The sequence below is a fragment of the Blennius ocellaris genome (genome assembly GCF_963422515.1).
Source record: "Blennius ocellaris genome assembly, chromosome: 7".
Classification (NCBI taxonomy): domain Eukaryota; kingdom Metazoa; phylum Chordata; class Actinopteri; order Blenniiformes; family Blenniidae; genus Blennius; species Blennius ocellaris.
In genome coordinates this window covers 8,564,288-8,587,166 of record NC_137656.1, presented here as the reverse complement: position 1 = coordinate 8,587,166, position 22,879 = coordinate 8,564,288, and the positions used below count along the sequence as shown (strand labels likewise).

The following is a 22,879-nucleotide window of genomic DNA, read 5'->3' as shown; positions in this document are numbered from 1 at the left end:
AAACAAAACAAAACAAAACAATTTAAACATGTTGAGAGATAAAGGTGGCAGGGCTCTCCAAAACGATACATCTTTATCATGGGGTTGGTCTCAGGATTGCTTGCATGCTGTATTGGTTGCTTCTGTTGAGCAGAGCTTTTCCAAGATCAAATTAATTAAAAGCAAAAAATAAGCCCCAGGTCATCAATGGCCCAGGAAAGCCTGAGTGGACTTGCAGTTATTAGCATGTAATCACAAAGCTTGTCATTGACATCAGTGATGTTTTTACCATCGGAAAAACTTGAAGGCAAAGATTCTGAGAACTATGGGAGAAGTGTGAGTAACATGGTTTAACTAACACAACAACAATGAATAAAGCTGATAATTAATGCAACATTTGTACCACCCAGGACTGTTATTCAAGCTCAGATGAGATTGAGGTGGTGGTATCCATATTTGCATAGGGCCCCTCAGAGGCTTGATTTGGCACTGGCTGTGGTTATACAAGATGTTTAACTTTGGGTTTCTCTTTTATCTCTATCAATATGTTTTGTGCAATCAATAGATTACATCTACAGCTATGTCTACAGGACCATTATACCAAATTGAGCAGGTTGGTAGAGGAGCAACACTTGACTCTTTAAATATAGACACAGGTGACTCTGTTATACTCATTTGATTCTTGTTTCTACAATCATAACACTTACACACCTAATGACTTATTGATATCGCCAAGACAAAAGGTGCACGATCAAAAAACAACTTAAATTGAAAGATGATTTCATAGTCAATTATGAAGACACCATGGATTTATTCAATGATCATTTATTTTTGAAATATCAATTATATTTATTACAGCACCTTTGTTCAAATCTTTCATACAAAAAGTGACATCAAATTAAACCAAATCAGTGCAAATACCAAACAAACAATGATTCTGTATTACAATTGTTTAAAGATAATGATAATATATTGATATACTCTATTGATATTTATATTATAAATAAATAAAACACGTAAAACAAGAACACTTAGTTGCAAAAAAAAAAAAAATCCATTGTTGCTAACATCTGACTGTATGAGGTATACATGTGAGGTTTAATGTGCAAAAACAACAGACTTCTGAACATAACCTTCATTTGAACTTATTTATAGCACACTTTTTTTTTTAAACTTGAGTACTGCCTGAGTGGTGCATCATTTGCTACACATAGACATTACATCCATTATCTCCTGGTTCAGTGACACCAACAACTTCAGGTTGTCTTTGCATTCCTGGAAGAGATTGTGGTTGTAATTCTCCAGATCTCCAGACCTGAGGCCACCCTTCTCCATCAAAGAATCACCCTCAGAGAGCTTCAGGCTCTCACGTGAGTGGACAGAAACTGGAGTTGGGCAAAGTTCATTCACAACACTGTCCATGTGGTCTTCCTGGGAGAGAACAATCATGCATTCTGGATAATCTTCTTGTGTCTTCAGTAGTTCACTGGCTAGTTTCAGTGCACAGCCGGCAGTCAGAGATGGTGGGTACCTGTTGAAAGCGTAATCTGCCAGACTCAACTCGCAGACCTTTTGTGCCAGTTTACTGCACTGCATTGGACTCTTTCTGTCTGGAATAATGTCTAAAAGCCTATTATCAATTGCATCTCCAGCCACCAGCTGAGCAGACTCAATGCAGTTGGCGTAATAGTCCAGGAAAAAGGCCAGAGTGGGTGCGGCGAAGCTGAAGTTAAGACGTGCGAGGATGAGACACTCCAAGTTGCAGAGCTGCTCCTTAGTGAAAGCACCACAACACAATGACAAGAGATGGCTGATTCGTGGTGAGAACACCTCCACCTGAGGAGAGAGAGGGAAAAAAACAACAGAGCAAAACTGTTTAAACATACAAACAATCAGCTCCTCAAATCTACTGTACCACACTGAAAGACAAACCTGTTTACTGGCTAGTAGAAGTGCAGTGACACCCAGGAGCTGGAAGCAGTCTGCAGCGACAGGCGTGGCCGCCAGGAACCGGTCCATGATGCTCACCGCCAGGCAGCAGCACTCGAAGGAGAGACCGTAGTGTTTGTGTACTCCGATGAGCCAGCTGACCAGTTCACAGCGTGCCTCTGCAGTCAACTGCAAGTCAAACGTCATCAATACAAACAGCAAATAGAGAGGACAAAATAGTGGGGCAATAAATGCTTATTGACTTTTCCTCAATCTTCAGGTTGTTGTGAAGAATTTCAGTCCTCGATCCCCTTAGAACTTTACAGTAAAACTACTCAGTGCACTATGTAAAGTGGTATGGCAAGGTTACTGAGGCTGAGACTCGGTTGTTAATATTCATGGGCTTCTCTGCAACCTTGCAATTGATGTTCTAGACTGTTTTACTTTTTTTTTTAAAAAGACTTCATATTGTGCAGTTAAAGGTTATATGACTGAGGTTTTAAAAAAAAAAAGGATGAATAAAATATATATTTCAAGGTTATTATTCAGAAATATTAGCCTATTCTGCCAACGATTACACAACACCATCTGAACATGAAATATCTTGTGAAAAGTTTTCAAGTGTGCAAAGTTTGAAGTCAGTGCGCATACTGCATGCACTCAATTGGTCTGTAAAAAGACAATGTTCTGGCCTACTTGTGGCTGGTGTGCCAGGCTTTCACAGGGATGGAACTGCGCCTCTTTCTCCCTCTGGATCTTGAACCCGATGTCCCCGTACTGGAGGTACCAGCTGGACGGCTGTCCCGGTGCAGGATCCGGCTCTTCTGAACGGAGCGGGGAGACATCGGTCCGAGCCGGGGAGGAAACCAGAGAGGAGAGCGGAGAGGTCCCCCAGTCTTCCTCAAACCCGGAGTCACCCAGTTTGGACATGAGTTTCTGTTTCCTGTCCCGGGCTGTATGTCGCTTTTGTGCCGGCGTGAGGGCCTCTGCGCGGGGAAACGCGCCGCTGGTGCGTCCCCTCTCGTGAACCGCTTTGGAGCCCAATGAAACCATGTCCAGGGTCGCTCTCCGGGGCCCGTGAGCACGTCGGTGCCGAGTGTGTGTGTCTGTGTGTGCGAAAGAGAGAGAGAGAGCATCGCTGCAGCAGCCTGCAGAGGGGAGTTCCTCCAGCTGACGTCACTTTCCCGGGGTCTTCCCCGCTCTCGCGGATCACTTTTCTCCGTCTCCCCGGGCAACGAGAGCTCAACAATCAGTAATCCCCTGGAAGAATGAATTCAGCCATATGTCACACCTTTTTCCTCACATGGAACAAAGGAAATCAAGTAAACCTCTACTTTAACCCCTTCTGTATCCTACAGACAGTAAAATATAAGAAAACAACTGAAGATCTGTGAACTTACATAAAATCATTGTAAAACTTTGTGATGCACATGCATGCTGTGAGACTTCAACACATATCACCAATTTCTATTGACAATAGAAGGAACATTTTTTTCTCTTCTTCTAATGATGTAAACAATAGGTTCCAATGAATAAATGAACACTTTTACATATCTGGGTGAATTTAAGTTGCACAGTCTTTTATAACACTCCATATCATAAAAGGTTATATTATAAGGTTGTGGGTTTGAATTCCAGGCCTCTCGAGTTTGCATGTTCTCTCTGAGCATGCGTGGGTTTCCTCTGTATCCTTTCCTAATCCAAAAGACATGCATTTCAAGTTGTTTGGAGATTGCCCCAAAATGGGACAGTATGTGTGTGTGTGTGTGTGTGTGCGTGTGCGTGTGTGCGTGTGCGTGTGCGTGTGCGTGTGCGCGTGTGCGTGTGCGTGTGCGTGTGCGTGTGTGTGTGTGTGTGTGCGCGCGCGGCTTAGATACAGCTGCTTGGCCATGAATCCCAATCCATGAAGTACTCTACGCACTGTTCTGGAGCTCATCTCAAGATTACATGATGTTTGGGGGTCTGTAGCTATTGACTCAGCAGAAAGTTGGTGACCAGGTCACCAACTCTGTGCCGCAGCAACCTCTTTCATGGTTTTCCTACCAATTCATGGCTGAGTTGTTGTTGTTCCTAATCCCTTCTGCTTTGTTGTAGTAGTAGTACTGACAATTGTACTGTAATAGTGGGTTTCCTCCGGGTACTCTGGTTTCGTCCCCATTCCCAAAAACATGCACCACTGGGAGTACCTGAGCAAGACCCTCAGCCCCCCCCCCCAGCTCCCCTTGAGCCCTGCTCTGCGTGCCTGCAACCGATAGGTTGATTCGGTATGATTTTCCCCTTTGGGATTCATACAGTGCTATAAAAAAAATGAAAATACAAAATACAAAATACAAAATACAAAAAAATTGATTGTGGAATATTTAGTAGTGAAATTTTTGCACAGGTGGCATTCCTATCTCTGTACCGTGCCAGAGTTTGTAGAAATAGGCTGCATGCCAAAGTGCTCGATTTACCCACCTGCGGCCATGGAAGTGATTGGAACGCCGTTAATTGAATGATTTGGACAGCTGAGCAAATACTTTGGCATGTATGTTACATTAATATTATGCAAATATTAAAGTATATGTATTGAGGTTTATTGCTATTTCTGTCTTTCAGGCATTTTGTTTGAATTATTATTATAATTTGTTTTCTTTTCTTTTCTTTTTTTTTAAAAAGTAGGCGGTGCTTAGAGGATGACGAGGCCCAGAACAAGCAACACAAACGTCACCTTTCAAACTCCGGCGCAGGACGGTCGCTCATGCCAAGTCAGACCTGAATCTCTCATCAACTATGTCCTCTGCACCCGCACATAAGGTATGTTCACCAGTCACGACCTGTTTTTTGTTTTTAAATCATGGCCTATCTCCAGCATCTCCTGCGTTAGCTGCGGCTGCCGTTTGAAGAGGTCTTTGGGGAAAAAAAAAAAACAACAACCCAGAAGCGTTAGCTGTCGCTAGCCGTGTGGCTAGCTGCTAGCTAGCATGCTACATACGAACATTCACCGCTTCGTATAGCTGCAGGCGAATAAACCACGACCTGTGGTTTGGAGACGTCGCGTTTGCTACCTACGTGTTCGTAGTGTACGCTGTTAACTCGCCAAAGCGAAAGGAGTAACGTGTTGGGAGGCAAACCGCACTGGGGAAGCTAGTCCGTTAGCCTCCGCTAATACTTAACGCCGAGCCATAACAAGCTCATAAAGTCAAGCTGCGAGGTGAGATGGCTCATTTTACCGTCGCCTAAGTCCGCCGAGGCTTTGACTTGCGTCTCAATATGTGGGTAAACAGTGACCTCAATTAACCAGGATGTTATTGTCGTGTATTATAGGCAACGTGGGAGGCGTCTGTATAAACGTTGAGTCTTTTATAGATCCGTGTATTTGACTCGTAGCTGTCAACTTCTCAACAATTAGAGACGTTAATTCGAGTTTGTAGCACTTACACGCAGACGGAAGTTACTCATTTAAACACCAGCTACCTGTTGGTGGTGTTTATATTTTAATAGTCAGTGAGTAGGACATTGTACTTTTCATCTCGCATACAGTGTTTTGCAGTATTGTTATTTTTACAAGAGTAATCATCAATAATGAATTACAGCTCTAAATAAACATCATCTGTCAGTATTGCAAGTTTCGTACCTTTTTGTCTTCTTATACAGTTTGTGCCACTTGTATTTATGACACATAAGGACTATTTTCACATTAATTGTAATTTCATTCTTCAGTTTTAACATTGAAGAGTAATGGATAACACGGGCAGAGCTTTCCGGGCCAGGCAAGGTGGCTGGGAAAGAGGAGGAGGAGGACCTGCAGCGGATAAAGCAGAACCCTGGAGGCCACAGGAGCACGTGAGAGGACAGAACTTCAGACCAGATGGAGGTCAGCAGGGCAAGAAGAACCAGGGTGGCCCCTACTGGGTCGGCGCAAAGAGGGGAGGACTGGGGCCACTGAGCTATTCCCCTGGTGCCTTCAGGGGTGGCCACAGCCCCTCTCAAAGGGATGAACCCCGGTGGTTTTCGGGCCATGACAACAGCTTTGGGACTCGAGAAGATAACTGGAGAGAGCGTTTCCAGCAGCAGCAACCGCAGCAGCAGCACTGGAGGAGGACGACGACTCAGGGTGATGGTTCAGCGGACGACAGGGAGCAGGGAAGAAGAGACACCACTGACGACGGTGCTCAAGATTCAGGTGAGGATTTGAAAAAAGGCACTGGAGAATTATGTGGAACGGTGTAAAAAAAATACCTACATCAGGCTATCTCCGTTCACTTTTTTTTTTTTGTGGTAAATATGAGCTGTTGCTTAATTCAGGGCCTGCATCCATTTAAGGTGCATTGATAATTTCAGTCGCAGTGCGATGAGGCCGCTATAAATCTGCAACTCTTTCAATTCCACAGTTGTCTTCCCCTGTTTCAACAGGTGTGTCCCTTAGCCATAGCCTCTCATATCAAGATTCACAGCACTTATACGGTGAATTTCCAGAAGAAAGTTCATCCATAGCCACATCTGTCATTCAGTTCTGGACAAAACACCTGAATAAATGTGAGCGACAGGAACAGAAAACACCTTTTTATTAAAAATAAACCTAAATGTATCTGGCCAGTTACTAGTGACTGTGGCCTTCAACACTATGACTAAAGGAGGGTTGAAAACAGAGTTTTACTCAATTGGCTCAGTTTGCTCAGGAATCTTCACCAAGCACCATTAATACCAGTGTGCCGCTGCATGACTCACTTGTTAGGTCAGCAATGTCCTGTAGATCCTTACATTTGGTTAGCCTTACCCACTGAATCCTGAGATAATAGCTTTTCTTCAAATATGCTCTCCGTGAATTAAGAAACTCCTTTGGAGTCGAGATTGAACTGAGTCATACACATTACATGTCCACAAAAATGGTGTAATTGTATTTTGGTTATGTTTCTCATTTCTGTCTTAAGGGAAGAGACGAAGAAACAGAAACAAAAAGAAACCTTTTTCAGAAGAGAATCAGAGCATTGTCATTGAAGATTCCACACTTTCAGCTAAAGAGCCACAAAGCTTACTGCAGAATGAGAGGCGACTCAACAGGGAAGACATCTACATCTTGAAGAAGGTAGAAGTTCACAATATCACCATTGTTACACCTGGAAATGTGTTTTACCTCTGTGTGATGTTGCTGTTTCCAAAGAGTTTGCAACACGGTCATTGTCTGCATCTAATAAGTTATGTTTATTTGTTGTTGTTGTTTCAGAAGTCGCACAGCCACCCTGGTGCACTTTATACTTGTGCCCTGTGTGATGTTCTCCTCTACACCCTGACGGATGCTTACAAGCACATCAGAGATAAACGGCACAAGAAACGGGCCAGGGTGAGAAATGATCTTTGCTATTATATTAATAATCTTCCTGTTAGAACCCATTAACACTCAAAGAATCACTAAACATGATGTCTTTTGTGCCCCCCAAAAAATGGTAGTCGCATGAGGTTTACTGTTTGAGAGGGGGGTGGGAAATGTGTCTCCGGTATGGGAACATGTACATTTTGGGGCACATCATCGGTAGTGCACCTTTGAATCATGGCTTGTTTCAAACAGTAGACACCCTCTTCAAAGGTGGCCACCACAAACCTGAGGTTGCGCCCTATGTCCAGTTATGAGAATTGTCAGGTCGTTTCATTGGTGCAAGTGGGGCAAGGGGGGGGGGGGATTCGTGAGCATGTCATGATGGACTTTAAGCCAAGCCAGGGTCCTTTGCTGTCTCCTGGACTTGGCTGGTGCTGACTGGTTATTGATATCACCCGTCCTCCCTGCTGTGCCCAGCTGTTGCTCTAGTTCTGTTTCCCGCTGGTCGTCTTTTTCTTTTGGGTTTAACAGCAGTTTGCATCCATAAAGTTACATTACCGCCATCTGCTGGTTCTATTTATCTACGATTCTTCCCACAGCTCTTGTCATCACTGATGACTGTTTCCCTCTCTCGCCTATCAGAAACTTTTTTTTGTCCCTGATGACTGTTTCCCTCCTCCTTCTTCTTCACTTGGGTTCAACGGCAGTTGGCATGCATGATGTTGCACTTCTTGTGTGGACAGACCTTCTGTCTCACCACAGAAATCTATTTGAGCTCATACGAAATGCATGTTTGTGCCGCGTAATATTGGGGTTGATTATTTGTGCATGACGAGGAAAAGCTCAGATGACTCCACTCATGCCGTTGTGATACTATATTGTAATCGAAAACATCTAAGGCTGAGTTGAGGAGAGGCAAGGCAAGTTGGGTGGAGTAGGTACTCATGGAAAAGAGCCAAAAAACACAGACAACCACACACACACTCGCATTCACACCCTGGGTGCAATTTAGGGTCACACATTAATCTCACATACATGTTCTTGGACTGTGGGAGGAAACCAGAGAAAATCCACGCACACACGGGGAGAACATGCCAATTTGAACCGATGATATTCTTGCTGTGTGCCAACCACTGCGCCACCATACAGGCCTCATGTCCTTTTTACACACCAGAAAGCTGGTTTCTAGGTCAAAATACAGGGAAGGTTGAGTATTGGATTCTCAATTTGAAAAACAATTTGATGGAACAAAAACAAGTATGCCAGCATAAAAATTCAATTTGATTTTGAAGATCTGGAGTGTGAATGTTGCCTCAGTCCTGTTCCTGTCGATCACATTCCATTTCATTGGTCCCAGGTATTTGATATGAAAGCAGGACTGCACTCTGCTTGTACTGGGTTTTATGGATCGAAAACTGGGCTGAACACCTCTTTGCTTTTGTGTGTTTTTTGTTCAAAGGAGAAACAAGAACAGGTGATGCTGACGGAGATTCTGCCACCTGGTCCGGAGCACATCAGTGCAGTGAGTGCTGCTCTTGAGGCTGTCGTCCGGGAGCAAGGCATGAACCAGCAGGATTTTGAGCAGAGGCAGAGTGTCGTCTCCACCATGCAAGACCTCCTTTTGTCCGTCCTGCCCGGTAAGAAATCAGAAACTGCTGAGATAAGCTAAATGATGGCCCGGTCTGTTTTGTTGAGGCTGTGATATTAAATGTTCTTTCTTTCCTTTTCTCTAATCTGTAGAGATCAGACTCCGGCTATATGGATCTTCGTGCACAAAATTTGGATTCAAGGATTCAGATGTCAACATTGACATTCAGTATCCACCTCACGTGAGTAGTTCAGTGGTGTGAATGCTGTCGTCTTATAGTGCATTATAATTGACCGAAAACCTCCAGATCTTCTTCATTCCAGTCGTCACAAAGCAGTTTGCACTGTTAGCTACATTCCGGTGTACACATTGTTGACGGCTGCCATGCAAGCTGCTGGAATTCAGTGTGTTTCCCCAGGAGGCTTGGTCATACAGACTTCTACCAACCACTAACGTGAAGCTAAAAGAAATATGTCTGATGTTAGTGGATGATTCTCAGAAGTCAGAACCATTAGTTTGCTTGAGATGTTGGCATCAGGATGGTACGTGTGGCAAATTGTGATTGATTGATTTTTTAGCTTTCAAATATGAACGATTGTGTTGTACTGGTAGAATGCCCTCTGTTCAAATATAAAGGCTTTGAAATGGACTGTATTCACAGATGCATCAGCCAGATGTGTTGCTGTTGGTTAAGGAGAGCCTGTCTGTGAGCAGTGAGTCAACTCTTACTCATTTAACTGCGTGATTTTGTTTTGAGAGATTTTGTTTTTCCCCTTAGAGATCCTTCTGTCTGGAAAATAATACTCATGAAACAGACTGTTGTGTAAATCTCACATGTTCTGTACTGTTTTCAGCTCACTTCATTGATCTGGAAGCAGATTTTCATGCCAGAGTACCTGTGGTCATCTGTAAAGAAGAGTGCAGGTCAGTATCTCCAATAGTCATTCAGTTCCAGAGTTATGTATATCTATGGCTTCTGATATGTGTTAAAAAGTGCTTAAAAATGATATTTGAAAAGGCTTTTCCAAAACTATGAGGGTGGCTCTTCTTTGATATCACAGTGAAAAGTTAAAATGCCAACCAAAACTGTTGTTTTTCTCCACAGTGGTCTGGTCTGCAAAGTGAGTGCAGGGAATGAAAACGCATTCCAAACCACCTCCTATCTTTCTGCGTTAGCCAGCAAAGAGCCTCTCCTCCTCCCGTTGGTTTTAGCTTTCAGACACTGGGCTAAGGTATGCCCCCAGTTTTTACCTTGTCATGTTAAAAAAAAATAAATATATATATATATGATTTTAATGTCTACTAACATTAACAAAAATCCCATTTAGTTTTTATCTTGTGGTCTTTTCTACTTGTGTAGATCTGTGAGATTGATCGTGCAGAAGAAGGAGGCCTGCCACCATACGCCTTCGCTCTCATGGTGATCTATTTCTTACAGAAGCGCAAAGAATCTCTTTTGCCTACCTACTTTAACCATGAGGTCTGTTATTTTTTTTTTTCCAATTTCAATTTACTGTATGATGTCATGACAGGTTTGTTTTCCAAAAGCAACTAACCCAGGTCTGATTGTTTTTAGATCAAGGTGTTTTCACTCACCAGGCTGTCAGACTTCAATCTCACACATGTAGAGGATGGATATTTACACTGGGCCTACACTCCCTCCTCCAAAGAGTCATCCCAGTCGGCAGAAGGCTCCTCTATAAAGGGGAAGGTAATGATGAACTCAGGCTACAAGTGCATTTCAAACATGTCGCTAATTCATCACAAGGCAAAATTGAACAACTTTGTAATGTTAATATGAAAATCTTTTTGTTTGCCAGTAGAAATGTAATTGGATTTTTGGTAACTTGGCAGTGATGTGTTTGTTTGTCGTCTTTTTTTCCCCTCACAGGTCCCACTGACATTTCACAGCCCTCACCCGCAAGTAGAAGTTGGCCTCCTCTGGATTGAAATGCTCCGTTTCTACTCGCTGGACTTCAACATGGGTGACAATGTTATCGGTGTGCGGACCAGCGCTGTTCTCTCTCGAGAGATAAAGGACTGGCCTAAAAAGCGCATCGCTGTGGAGGGTCAGAGGCTTTCTTCACTCTGCTTTGTTGTATTTGTTGAAAATCAAGCCAATAATTCACATTATTTGACGTGGATCCCTGTTTCAGCTCTTTTGTGATTCAACTTCTAATTCTGCTTTCAGATCCATTTGCCGTGAAGAGAAATGTCGCTCGCACACTGAACAGCCAGCAAATGTTTGAGTATATCCTCCACTGCCTCAAAACCACGTACAAGTACTTTGCACTGCCACTCAACACGCCGGCCGCTAATCCCAAAAGAGGGACGAAGCCCAGGCCGGAGTCTGAGGAGAGCGCCGAGGCTCTGAAAGAGGTGGCAGGCTTCAGTCAGCTCAGCCTCCAGCCGCAATATACGAGTCAGTCCAGTGCTGTGGAAAATGGCCCTGAAGACTCTGATTGTATTATTGAGGAAGAGGAGGAAGTGGAGGAATACAGTGACTCGGATGAGGAGAGGGAGAAGGAAAAAGTGGATCTGGGCAAAAGCAGCCTGTCGGAGGATGAGGAAGACGAAGAGGACATTGACGGTGGCGCGCTCAACCGACAGCACCTGGACAGTCTGACCACGGAGGACGAGGAGATTTTCCCTGTGGACGAGATCTCGGCGGAGGAGCTACTGTCTGACGAGGAGGGTCCTGACTTGGACACACCTGGTTCCATGGATGAGGAAGAGGAGGTGGAACTAGCACCTGTTGGACTTTCCCCTCCGACGACGGAAGACTCCATTAAAGATCAGAGTTCCGCGAACAAAAAACAGAGGAAACTGTCTTATGAGTTCGCAAAACAAGCTTTCACACGAGGAAAGGTAGGTTTTGGCTTCTCGTACATGAAACTAAAAGTAAACCGTCCCGAAAAGGTACGCTGTCTAAGTTCTTATTCTTTTCGTTTGTCTCAGTCACACATGGTCGTGTGCAGCTTGTGTAAGCGTGATGGACATTTGAAGAAAGATTGTCCCGAAGATTTCAAGAAGGTGCCGCTGGATCCTCTCCCGGCTATGACGCCCGAGTTTCTCTGGGTCCTCAACAAAGTGTGTGAGCAGTGCTTCAGTAAGTAGGACGTGATTTTCTATCTTTAACACTTAAGTTTCACTCCCATATTTTACATGTAAATGTGTATATCCGTTACTTGCAAGTCAAATTGCCGTCTACACTAATTGTTTTCTGGAATAAAATTAATTCCAAGGAGCTCAGCAGTCCAGGCTGCTTCCATTTCCTTGTCCTGAGTCGTAAAGTTTGGTCTTCATCAGATTAATTGGTTTTTCCAACTCGATGAATTCCACTTGTAGAGTTGGTGTAGATTTTTTACATTGAATTAACTGAAATTGTGAAGTAGATTTGAGGCTTTAATGTGGTAAAATTGTTCCTTTAATTCCTGTATTTACAAATTTGGGGAGTGTGAATCTCCTTATCATCTTTACTGTTTGTTCAAAGTTTATGGATGATCCATGCATCTTCTGTACCACATTATCTAAATCAGGGCTGTGGAAGCAAGATGCACAGGATATAGGTTACCAGGCCATCAAAATGTAAATGCTGTGAGACGCATAATTACACTCACACCTGTGATCAATTTAGAGATTGCAATTGACCTGAAACACGTTTTGGCTGTAAGAGCAAAGTAAAGTATGGGAAGAACATGCGAGTGCAAAATCAATGGGGCCAGTTATGGATTTCTTATGTTCATTTAGTTTGAGGAATAATGGAATAAATAAAATCTCAGTGTTTTGTTCTTTACTTGTTAAAATGTATTCTATTTGATCCATTGTTGCTTATTCTCAGAGTATTTTTTTTTCTTTTCCTCTCTTTCTAGCTGACTTTGCCCCAGGAGAGCTGGAAGTTGGTGTGAGAGAGCACATACTTCAAGACCTGGAGGCTTTTGTCCGACGACAGTTTTCTGGTGAAATTAATCACTTGTTGATAAACCTCGAAACAAGCGTGGAGCATATTATGGACTATGAACAAGAAGACACCTGACAGACCTATTAAAAAAAAATTGTTTCATTGTTCAGGGGCTCGACTGAAACTCTTTGGATCCTCCAAAAATGGCTTCGGCTTCAGGCAAAGTGACCTCGACATCTGCATGGTGCTGGAGGGACAGGAATCCATTGATGCAAGTTGTTTTATTTCCTATGAACACAAAGTTTTTCTGTGTGTCTGTTGTATATCAGTGTTTACCTTTTGTAAAACCTTCATAATTGTATTCATGAATAGATTATAACGTTTGTCATTTGTGTGGGATAATAAATTGACCTCTTTTTGTAGTTATTGTAACTTGAACATCTTTTCCATCTTCCAGGATGCTGACTGCATCAGTATTATCGAAAGCCTGGCGAGAATGCTAAAGAAACACCCAGGTAGGCATTGCAAAAAAAAAAATTCTCTTTTGTTGATGTCAGTTTGAGATTTGATCTAATGAAAACTAGCTATTCTGCTTTTAATTTGTTCTTTTAAAATGTCAATATTGTGCCTGTTGAGTCAGTGTTTAGGAAACTTAACTCCACCGACAAAATGTCTTTCACTGCCTTATTAAAACCTTAAAGTAATTGTATACTTTTTTTCCTTAATACCGTTGTTGCTCTAACAGCTCTAACAGTTTTTACATTAATTTCAATGATTCTATACAGTGGATGTGAGAACGTTGTTTCCACAGACAAACTCATATGAACTGAAGAAAAAAATCTTTCAGAAATAGGATGAAATTGAGTATTTTTCTCCTCATCTGTGCCCCGTCTCCAGGTCTGAAGAACATCCTGCCCATCACAACGGCTAAAGTTCCCATCGTGAAGTTCTACCATGTTCGCACCGGCTTGGAGGGAGACATCAGCCTCTACAACACACTGGTAGGATTCTTTGTCACGATTCTGTCTCCTATAAGAATAAAGTCGACACAGACGGTAGTGTAAAAAGCCAATTTCAAATAAACTTTCAGTGTTTGCTTCGAGGTTAACCTGTGTTTCCTCTTTTCAGGCCTTGTACAACACTCACCTGCTCGCTTCATATGCAGCCATTGACAGAAGAGTCAAGATTCTCTGTTACGTCATGAAGGTGTTTGCCAAGGTGAACACGTTGTACTCCCCACGGCAAGCATTTGTATCAACAGCTTGTATTTATTGTCGTTTTCACTCTTGTATTGCTCATCTATATTTCCTTGTTCCCTCTCACAGATGTGTGACATCGGGGATGCTTCCCGTGGCAGCCTCTCGTCCTACGCTTACACCCTCATGGTGCTGTTCTTCCTCCAGCAGAGGAACCCTCCAGTGATCCCGGTGCTGCAGGAGGTACAGGCTCCGTGTCTGGAATACTTTTGTGTATTAGCATTAAAATATTTGAAAACAAATTAATGCCCTTTTTATTTCATCAATATGAAGGTTTAATTCAGAGATGATGAACTTTCTAAGAATATCATTTTTCTTTCTTCCATCCAATCACTTTAAGTTGTAATGCTTTTAGTAATTTTGTACGTTATACTAAGAATTTCTAACATATATAGTGTTTTAGCAGTTCTACAAATTGATTTATGAGATTTTTTTGTTTTTTTTTGTTTCAGATTTATAATGGAAAGACAAAGCCTGAGGTTCTGGTAGATGGCTGGAACGTGTACTTCTTTGATGATTTGCAAACACTGGTGAGTATTTTGTAAACTGGTGTGGTTATCATCTGTAATTGTGTGTGAACAACAAATCACTGTCGAGGATGTTCTCCTCCCGGTCCTGCAGCCCAGTCGCTGGCCACAGTACGGGAAGAACACAGAGTCGGTGGGCGAGCTCTGGCTCGGCCTGCTCCGCTTTTACACCGAGGACTTCGACTTCAAGGAGCACGTAGTGTGTGTTCGACAGCATGCGCGACTCACCACGTTCAACAAGCAGTGGACGTCCAAGTACATCGTCATTGAAGGTCAGCCGACTGATTTTTATTCACAAGATTTTCTATCTGCCAAGCATTTTAAACGCATCGCAAAGAAAGATGAGATTCATCACATGTCTCAGTTTATGGTGGACCACAAGTGTTTATTATGCTGATGAAGCTCTTTGTTTTTGTTCACATTCCAGATCCCTTTGACCTGAATCATAATTTGGGTGCTGGACTCTCAAGGAAAAGTATGAAATCCTTTCTTAAAATAAAAAAAATAAAAAAAAGCATTCCCTGTCTTCTTCACCTCCTTTCCACTGTAGTTTGTTCTCATCTGTACCCTTTTTTTTGTGTGTCCTTCAACAGTGACAAACTTCATCATGAAGGCTTTCATCAACGGCAGAACAGTGTTTGGAACACCAGTGAAAGTGTTCCCCCCGGTGTACCCCAGTCAGATGGTTGGTCTAAACACTATTGGCTTGTCGCGGTGGTATTGTTGAAGCTCTGAGTCTGATTCATTTGTGTATCGTCCCAGGAGTATTTCTTTGATCCGGAGGTCCTCACTGAGGGGGAGGTGGCTCCAAATGATCGCTGCTGCCGCATCTGCGGCAAGATCGGCCACTTCATGAAAGACTGCCCCATGCGTAAGAAGTAGGTGTGATCATTGAAAATTATCACAATTTACTCTTTTTGGTTTATATGACGGGGGGAGGGGGATCTTTTTTTTTTTTTTTCCTCTCTTTCAACGAAGTACTCTTGAGTACCAAGAGACATTTTCTAGTAGATGATAAAGATGCTGCTTATGTGTGTCTCACACGTCAACTTGTGAATGTCACTGCTCCACGACTTTGTGTGCTGCAGTGACTCGTTTGATGCAATGCATTATTAATCTTTGTACCGCTGATCCCCTCCCCCTGTTTATGTCGCAGGTCCAAGCACAGAAGGGATTTGGAGAAAAGGCCAGACTACCTGCGGGACAAAATGGATCCAGCAGACGATGCCAGGGATCAGGCCAAATACAAGAATGAACACTGGAGGAAAAGAGATGCACTGGACACACGCTCCTGCTTTCTGTGCGGATCGAATGCCCACATCAAGAGGGACTGCCAGCTGTACAGAAACCCTGCAGGTTCACACCATATTTGGATTGTTGTCGATTTTAGATCTCTTTGACGATAAATGCGAAGCAAAACCACTTTTTGGTTAAATGATGACACGTGGTTTGCATAGTCCTCCAAATGTAAATACCCTCTTGCATTGTGCTTTTATTATTCCTAACTATAGTAATAACGCTTTCTTTTCCCTTTTAAATCGGATCATTTTGGCAGGTAATGCGAGGATGGAAAACTTTGCTCCTCCTTCAGCCCACTTTAGGAATATAAGAGAAAAGGAAAAACAGGTCTGTTTTCTGACTTGGACATTACCATTTTGAAATGGCTGTGTGCATGCACCCGTCTGTGGCTTTGCTGACTGTCCTTTGGTTCCCAGGGTTTGCCTTTGCAAGAGGAGAAGAAGAGGCGAAAGCAACAAAATGTGATATTAAGTCCACAAGCAGGTAATCGCTTCTCTTTTTGCTTTGGTAAAATGGAATCAAGCCTTCCATTTAAAATAATCTTGTCGGTTCTACGTATTGGGAAAGGTTTTTGTACTTTTTGGGCTTCATACTGAGAGTAAAACATCTCTTTAAACTTAAAATGGAGCAATGTGGTCAGCGTCATCATTTCCCACATCTGTTGAATTTCTAGATTTACAAAAGCTGCATGTGAGGTTCAAAATGTGTTTGAGTTCAATGCTGACAGTTGTTTTCCGGTGTGTTTCAGGTAGTTTAGCCTGCAGAAACCTTGGTCGCTCGGGTCACAGGAAGAGTCCTGTGGAATGAGCATCAGCGGTGGATTCACAAACCATGAGATCCTTCTGTTGTCCAGGCAGACACCGAAAGTCCAGAAAAGTAAATCTGAATGGTACTGTTGGGCCAGTGTGAGCCCGTTCAAAGCCAAAGCCAGGACGCCTTGACTTGAAGCCAAATAGGGCCTTTTTATGTGTTCATTTTATTCCCACCCCCCCACCCCACCCCAATAAGCTCTTTTCTTTAAAGAGCTTTTTACAGACTTCATTTTAACACAAAATTTTAAGTCCGGTTTAATTTGTCCTCTGCACTGATGTCCAGCTGGGTATTTCCCGTCTGGCTTTTACAGAGGCTCGACCTGCAGTGTTTTTATTAAAAGAGAAGAAAAAAAAAAAGATACCCTCTCAACTTGTTTTTTTCAGGATCACAGTATTTTTTTCTTTCCCTTTGAGTAAATTTTTTTTCTTCATGCTTTGTGGATAGAATCCTGCCCCAGAACTTCCTGCTTGGAGGAGTATAAATCTGTATTTCCTTTGTTGACCCCGACATCTGAGTTTTCACCCATAACAGGAAGTGTTGTAATATTAACAGAGCAAAGTCAAAAGTAGAAAGGAAAAAAAAAAAATGCTGACACACTTTGCTGCAAACACTGTGTGAGCATGCATACAGAAACTAGAGGTGATCTCGGTTCACTGAAGAGATAAATGTATTTATTTGCTACAAAGGCATAATGTCATTGTAATGGTGCCACAGATTGGTAGCTGCACTGTGGGGGTCCAAGCACCCTTTGAAATATGTTGCTGCTAGTTTTGTCTCAAAGACCTATCATTTAGCTTTCATTTTGGGCGGTCTGGCTTTATCGTTGAGATAATATTGCTGAATTTTATAAAGGAAAAAAAATCTGTATTGTTGTCAACATTCTCATTTTAAAGTAGCTTTGTTTTAATGCCAGTCTTATGTTTGGTTGGACCCAAATTGAAGGTTTAGTTTGATATTAGGAAATGTTGATCCTGCCAGAAACAAATGGCCTGTGATTCATTTTGTGTCTTAAATAAGTCATTAAACCCAATCAAAAACTGAAAATGTCTGGTTTTCTTTTTTTCTTTCAAATGTGAAGATACAAGGTTTGTCAAGACGCCGACCTCAATGAAGAAACCACAAAAGCAGTTACTGACTAAACTGACTTGGCTCAATTAATAAACAAACAGAACACTGCTGGGAATACAATTTTGACCATATTTAGTGATCTGAATGCTCAGACCTCCAAATCTCACTGATTTAATTTAGAAATGAGAACCATTCTAATTGAGTGTTTAGTTTTTTATTTTTTTTTATTTACTAACTATAATAAAGACTTGAATTCCAGAGGAGTTCTTGGCTTAACAGCAGTTTGCGTCCATAAAGTTGCATTACCACCATCTGCTGGTGCTGTCTATACATTGAGGTGCCTCTCCCATCCGCTTTCTATGGGAAATTTTTGGCGTTTTTTTTTTTTTCTCCTCCAGAAAGAAGAAGCTGAATTTTAACAAAATGCATGGCAGACTATGACCGAATTTTCCACACTTTTTGATGTGTTTTGATTTTCCTTTTGTGCATGTGCTACCAACAGTGCCTGGACGAGTTATAGGCAAATAACGGGGGCTGAATAATAATAAAATTAAACAGCCGCCTAGGATAGTAATCTTTGTGCCTTGCCTTTTGGGTCGACACAAGAATAATCCTCGCATAAACAACAGGGTACATAAAGTCCTGGCACATGCTCTTGTTTCTGTGTATTGTTGGGCTTTACTGGGAGGTTACGCAACACCTATTATATGTCATGCAGTTTCATCCATGAGCTCATTGGCTGCCTTGTCCGTCGTTCTTTCCATCGGCCAATCAGCGCTGAGAGCGTCACTCTTGAGGGCGGGCACTGTGTAATAAGCGCATGCGCAGTTGTATGTTGTGAGCTACACTGTACTTGCTCAACATGTCTGCCTCCATGGTGCGAGCGACCGTCCGAGCGGTCAGCAAGAGAAAGATACTGCCTACTAGAGCCGCGCTGACACTGGTAAGTTCTACTCTCTGCGCTTTAACTATCTTTTCAGCTCGCTCACTGTCACCTCTCCTCCAGGGATGTGAGCAGCAGCGCGATGTCGTGACAGTTGTGTAAGTTAGCTGAGCTAGCTAAACCCGCTGTGACTTCAGAGGGACTCACAACAAGTCGGCTTCTACTTTCTCTGGGGGTTTCCTCTAATTTCCACCACGACAAAGACTCTTCTTTAACTGATACACAGACCTGGATGGTTTGTCATGCGTGACTCTTGAGCTTTCACGAAGTGTCACATAACCGTCTATGTCATCAGTGCACGTTAGCATCCCGAGTGTCGCACTTTCGCAGTGAAACACAAACTGAACCTCAATAAATGCCAGATATTTAGAAACTTTACGTCTGCTTTCATGAGCAAGCTCTCATTTTGGGTCATCGTTAGATTCACCTTTATGTTTGGAGGTAGGTGTGTGATCCCTTTAAGTTAGCGAAGTCTTTACAGACTACTACAAACGAGATGTATCAAATAAAGAATATATAATTTATCTCCATGCTAAACCTCTTTTTTTTGTATTTTTTAAAGGTGAGCCTGTCATGTTTTCACATCAGTCAACCAAGATATGATAGTTATCAAACGGTCAGTGGCATTATTAAAGCCGTTTGCTATACCATACTTTATCTCGATCTGATCACCTTTTTTATCTCTGATTTTCATCGAAGTTACACTTTATCACAATTTTAATTGTGATTTTTACACCCTAGAATACAGAATGAATACATTTTTAGTTGTGCTTTAAAGTCCCATTTGTTCCATCTTTTATTTTTGTTTGTCCAATTTAGGGCATACACTCCCATTCACACAGGCAATTTGCCTCAAACGCATGTTTTTGTTTTCGTCACTCAGAAAAATCCCACAACGAGGCCCCTCAAGTCTGATGTTGACGTGTGACGCTGGAGAAACAGCCTTTACACCTCTTTGTATTATTAAGTGCACAGTACTAATTATTTCTGACACTACAGGTCTCAGAGGCTTACCACATGGTTGGAAGAACACAACATTTTAGTACCGGTAGTTCAAAAGCTGTGCCTTTCCCCGTTATCACGGTTACAACTTAAAAGTAAGACTTTTGAGAGCAAGTTATCAGTGCAGAGACATGTTTCTTTTTTGTGTTTTTTTTAAATGGGTGGGTTGAAAATGTCCTGATGGTGCATATCAGCATGTGTGCTCTGTAAAGATAGTGTGTGTGTGTGTGTGTGTGTGTGTGTGTGTGTGTGTGTGTGTGTGTGTGTGTGTGTGTGTGTGTGTGTGTGTGTGTGTGTGTGTGGCTTGATAAAGAGTACACCAATCAACACTGACGGTTTTAATGTAGTGGTTCAGTGCATGTCATATATATATTTTGTAATCATTGAAAGGAAATTATTAACATAATACATCCTACAATGTGTTTGATGTTTTATGAATATGGAAACATAGTTTAGAGCTTTGTTACGAACAATGCAGTTTGACATTGTACGACTGAAGCATTTGAATAGCTATAAAAAAATTGGGTTACGAGTGAAATTATGAGAGGATCTATTTCACAGACAGGTGTGAGATTCTTTTAGGGCTTTAAGAGATTAACAACATGGACAAAGTGGTTTACATAAACCTCAACATGAGTTACAGTAAGATGGGGGTGATATCGAAACGTAATCTCACGCAACAAAACATTTTTATAATATTTCTCTCCGTTGTCTTTTCCAGACTCCCGCAGCCGTGAACAAGATCCAAGTGTTGTTGCAGGACAGGCCTGAATATGTGAGTAACTGATATGTTTTCATGTGCTGCAACATCATCTTATGTGTTTCAAAGGCGAGTTCAATCAGTGCATAATAACAAGGTTTCATACCACTGTTGTCTCTTTAGAATAGCTTGAGGTGCCGGTCACTTTTCAGGCTTCTTCAAATGAATAATATAATCATTAGGTTTAATTCCCAAAATGTCCAAATCCTCAACAAATATGTAGAATAATTGGTGCATTTGTGTTAGTTATTGTCATTGCAGGATGTGGTCATTCTCGAGATAATACCCATTCCTACATTAATTCCATAAGTCATTGTTTATCTGGCTCCTCCTCAGATTGGTTTGAAGGTTGGAGTGAGAACGCGGGGCTGCAATGGACTGACTTACACACTGGACTATACAAAGGAGAAAGACAAATCCGATGAGGAAGTATTGCAGGATGGTAAGATGGCTTTATTTTATTTTTTTCCCCTCTGATAATGATTTCAGATGTAGATGATGAAAACAAATGCAGCAAATGTTGACGAGGCTCTGAGGCTGATTTTAAGCACGATTCTTTCACTTTCAGAATCAACCGTTAAAGTGTTCTACATTTGGAAATGTTTCTGTTTATCTGGGCTTTTGTGCTGCTTTCAGTTTGGTTCGAACGCCAGAATTCAGGATAACATTACAAGATGGCCGCTCCCACTTTAAACCATTTTCACGATGAAGCTTTTTACTTTCGATTTAATGTCTGTAAAATTGTCCGAAAATCATTTTCCATGGTGCGTCACGGGAAACGTATAACCGAAACCCACATGATGGTAGCTTGTAACTGTGCAGCACAGCTCTCCAGTGACACGTGCGACTCCTTTTCCAGGTGTGAGGGTGTTTATAGAGAAGAAGGCCCAGCTGACGCTGCTGGGAACCGAGATGGACTTTGTGGAGTCGAAACTGTCCAGCGAGTTTGTCTTCAACAACCCAAACATCAAGGGCACGTGTGGTTGTGGAGAAAGCTTCAACATGTGAGCATCGCGGCTTCTCCGTCCCCCTCCCACCCTCACCCTCCCCGCTCCCAATTCTGTCCCATCCAGAAAGACTGTGAGCCCGAGGACGCTGAGCATGAGGAAATCCCTAGAGAGGTGGAAACGCCCACGTTCCCGCCATCGCTCCACCTGCAGACCGCTCACATACGCACATGTTAATAATCTACTGAAGATTGAACACAATCCATGTTGGTAGAAAGTGTTCACACAACAATTTCATAGGTAGAGCTTCTCTGGTGTTAAAAACATTTTTTTTTTTTTTCTCATTACTTTTTTTGCTCTGCTCCTGAAAAGTCTCCAAAACTGTGATGTTTTTTTTTTTCTTTTATTAGAAAAGTACTGGTGTCAATTTCATATATTTGGTCAAATCGCAACACAACCTGGAGCAAATAGTACTTTATGGCAGAGGAGCGTACTCCCTAAGAGTTGAGAGTGGTTTAAGCTGGTCAACCCAAGAGGACAAAGTATAAGAATACAAACTGTCCCGTTTCTGAGTTTGAATCTGTCCACTAAAATCTCACGAATGCCAACATCACTGGTCAGATGGTGCGCTATCATCCAGCGCCACGTACCGCTCGTATGCAAAAGTGGACGATCTCGAGTGTCTTTAAACTGTTTTTCAGTTTGTAAAATCTTTTAAATAGTATAAGATATATATTTATCGTTGCGTGTAAATACTAAGAATGTAAAACCCTTGAATAAAGCATACGCACAAAAGCAACGCACAAAACATGTATCCCTCACGTCGGAGTGCAGGAGGTTTCTGTTGCTTCATCAAAAGCCAGGAATTTATGTTTGAAAACATGATGTACTCTGAAGATTTGTAACCTGTGCAATATGTCTGTATATTAAATATTAGCTAAAGTCTGCCTTGTGTCCATTTTTTTCTCATCTTTTTATTAAAGTTATGATCCTATGTGCGCTGTGATGTCTAGCTTTTCTATGCTTAAGGTTGTGGGGAAATGTACGTACAACATATTTAAGTCGTATTCTAAAAATGTGGTTAGTCTCTTAGGCGAAAGAATGTAAATAATGAAAGAGTGACTCAATTTTCAGTTTGTCCCTGGCAAGATTAGGGTTAAAGTTCAGAAACAGCCACACAATAGGTGACACTCACCGGATTAAGTCATGGATATTTAGTGTTTAGTGTTAGCGCTAAGAAAAGCCTTTCAAAATGATGGTAAGATCCAAATTCAAGAGTGGGTTTGAATGCTATATAAATATATATAAACTACATTAAATACCATTGATATATAAACACTAAATCCGAAACAAACTGTCAGTTTCTATCCTTGCGTCATGAGATCATTGAATAACTGTTGACATGGCCATTATCGTTCATTAACACCATCACATGCAATCCTATTTCATTTTGTATTGTTTGTGTACAATTTGTCTACTTTTCTACACTTTATACTGCTGCAGAGGAAGCGGCATCTGTAATTTCAGTACAGCATATGTGACGTCTAATGACAATAAAGCTAATTTAATTT

The 22,879-nt window shown here is 42.0% G+C and overlaps 3 protein-coding genes across 3 annotated transcripts; 2 read left to right on the top strand and 1 right to left on the bottom strand.

Moving 5' to 3' along the window:
* Positions 1-1,176: 1,176 nt before the first annotated feature.
* On the bottom strand, positions 1,177-2,961 carry ccno (cyclin O; the record flags this gene model as incomplete). The annotated part of the gene is made up of 3 exons (XM_080499963.1): positions 1,177-1,815; positions 1,912-2,097; positions 2,605-2,961. The coding sequence occupies 3 exons, from the start codon at positions 2,959-2,961 to the stop codon at positions 1,177-1,179; spliced, it is 1,182 nt and encodes a 393-aa protein (XP_080356089.1).
* Positions 2,962-4,632: 1,671 nt separating this feature from the next.
* tut7 (terminal uridylyl transferase 7) lies at positions 4,633-17,619 on the top strand. The gene is made up of 29 exons (XM_080499499.1): positions 4,633-4,704; positions 5,611-6,073; positions 6,822-6,976; positions 7,115-7,231; positions 8,664-8,841; positions 8,945-9,033; positions 9,454-9,505; positions 9,647-9,716; positions 9,898-10,024; positions 10,153-10,272; positions 10,369-10,503; positions 10,684-10,861; positions 10,984-11,660; positions 11,751-11,901; positions 12,665-12,751; positions 12,864-12,964; positions 13,151-13,208; positions 13,591-13,694; positions 13,822-13,911; positions 14,019-14,132; positions 14,402-14,479; positions 14,571-14,748; positions 14,904-14,951; positions 15,070-15,161; positions 15,239-15,354; positions 15,633-15,832; positions 16,032-16,102; positions 16,192-16,258; positions 16,524-17,619. The coding sequence occupies exons 2-29, from the start codon at positions 5,629-5,631 to the stop codon at positions 16,580-16,582; spliced, it is 3,957 nt and encodes a 1,318-aa protein (XP_080355625.1). The 5' UTR covers positions 4,633-4,704; positions 5,611-5,628; the 3' UTR covers positions 16,583-17,619.
* An 878-nt stretch (positions 17,620-18,497) lies between these two features.
* On the top strand, positions 18,498-22,248 carry isca1 (iron-sulfur cluster assembly 1). The gene is made up of 4 exons (XM_080500122.1): positions 18,498-18,599; positions 20,323-20,376; positions 20,698-20,803; positions 21,221-22,248. Exons 1-4 carry the CDS (start codon positions 18,519-18,521, stop codon positions 21,367-21,369), a joined length of 390 nt encoding a protein of 129 aa, XP_080356248.1. The 5' UTR covers positions 18,498-18,518; the 3' UTR covers positions 21,370-22,248.
* Positions 22,249-22,879: the final 631 nt, after the last annotated feature.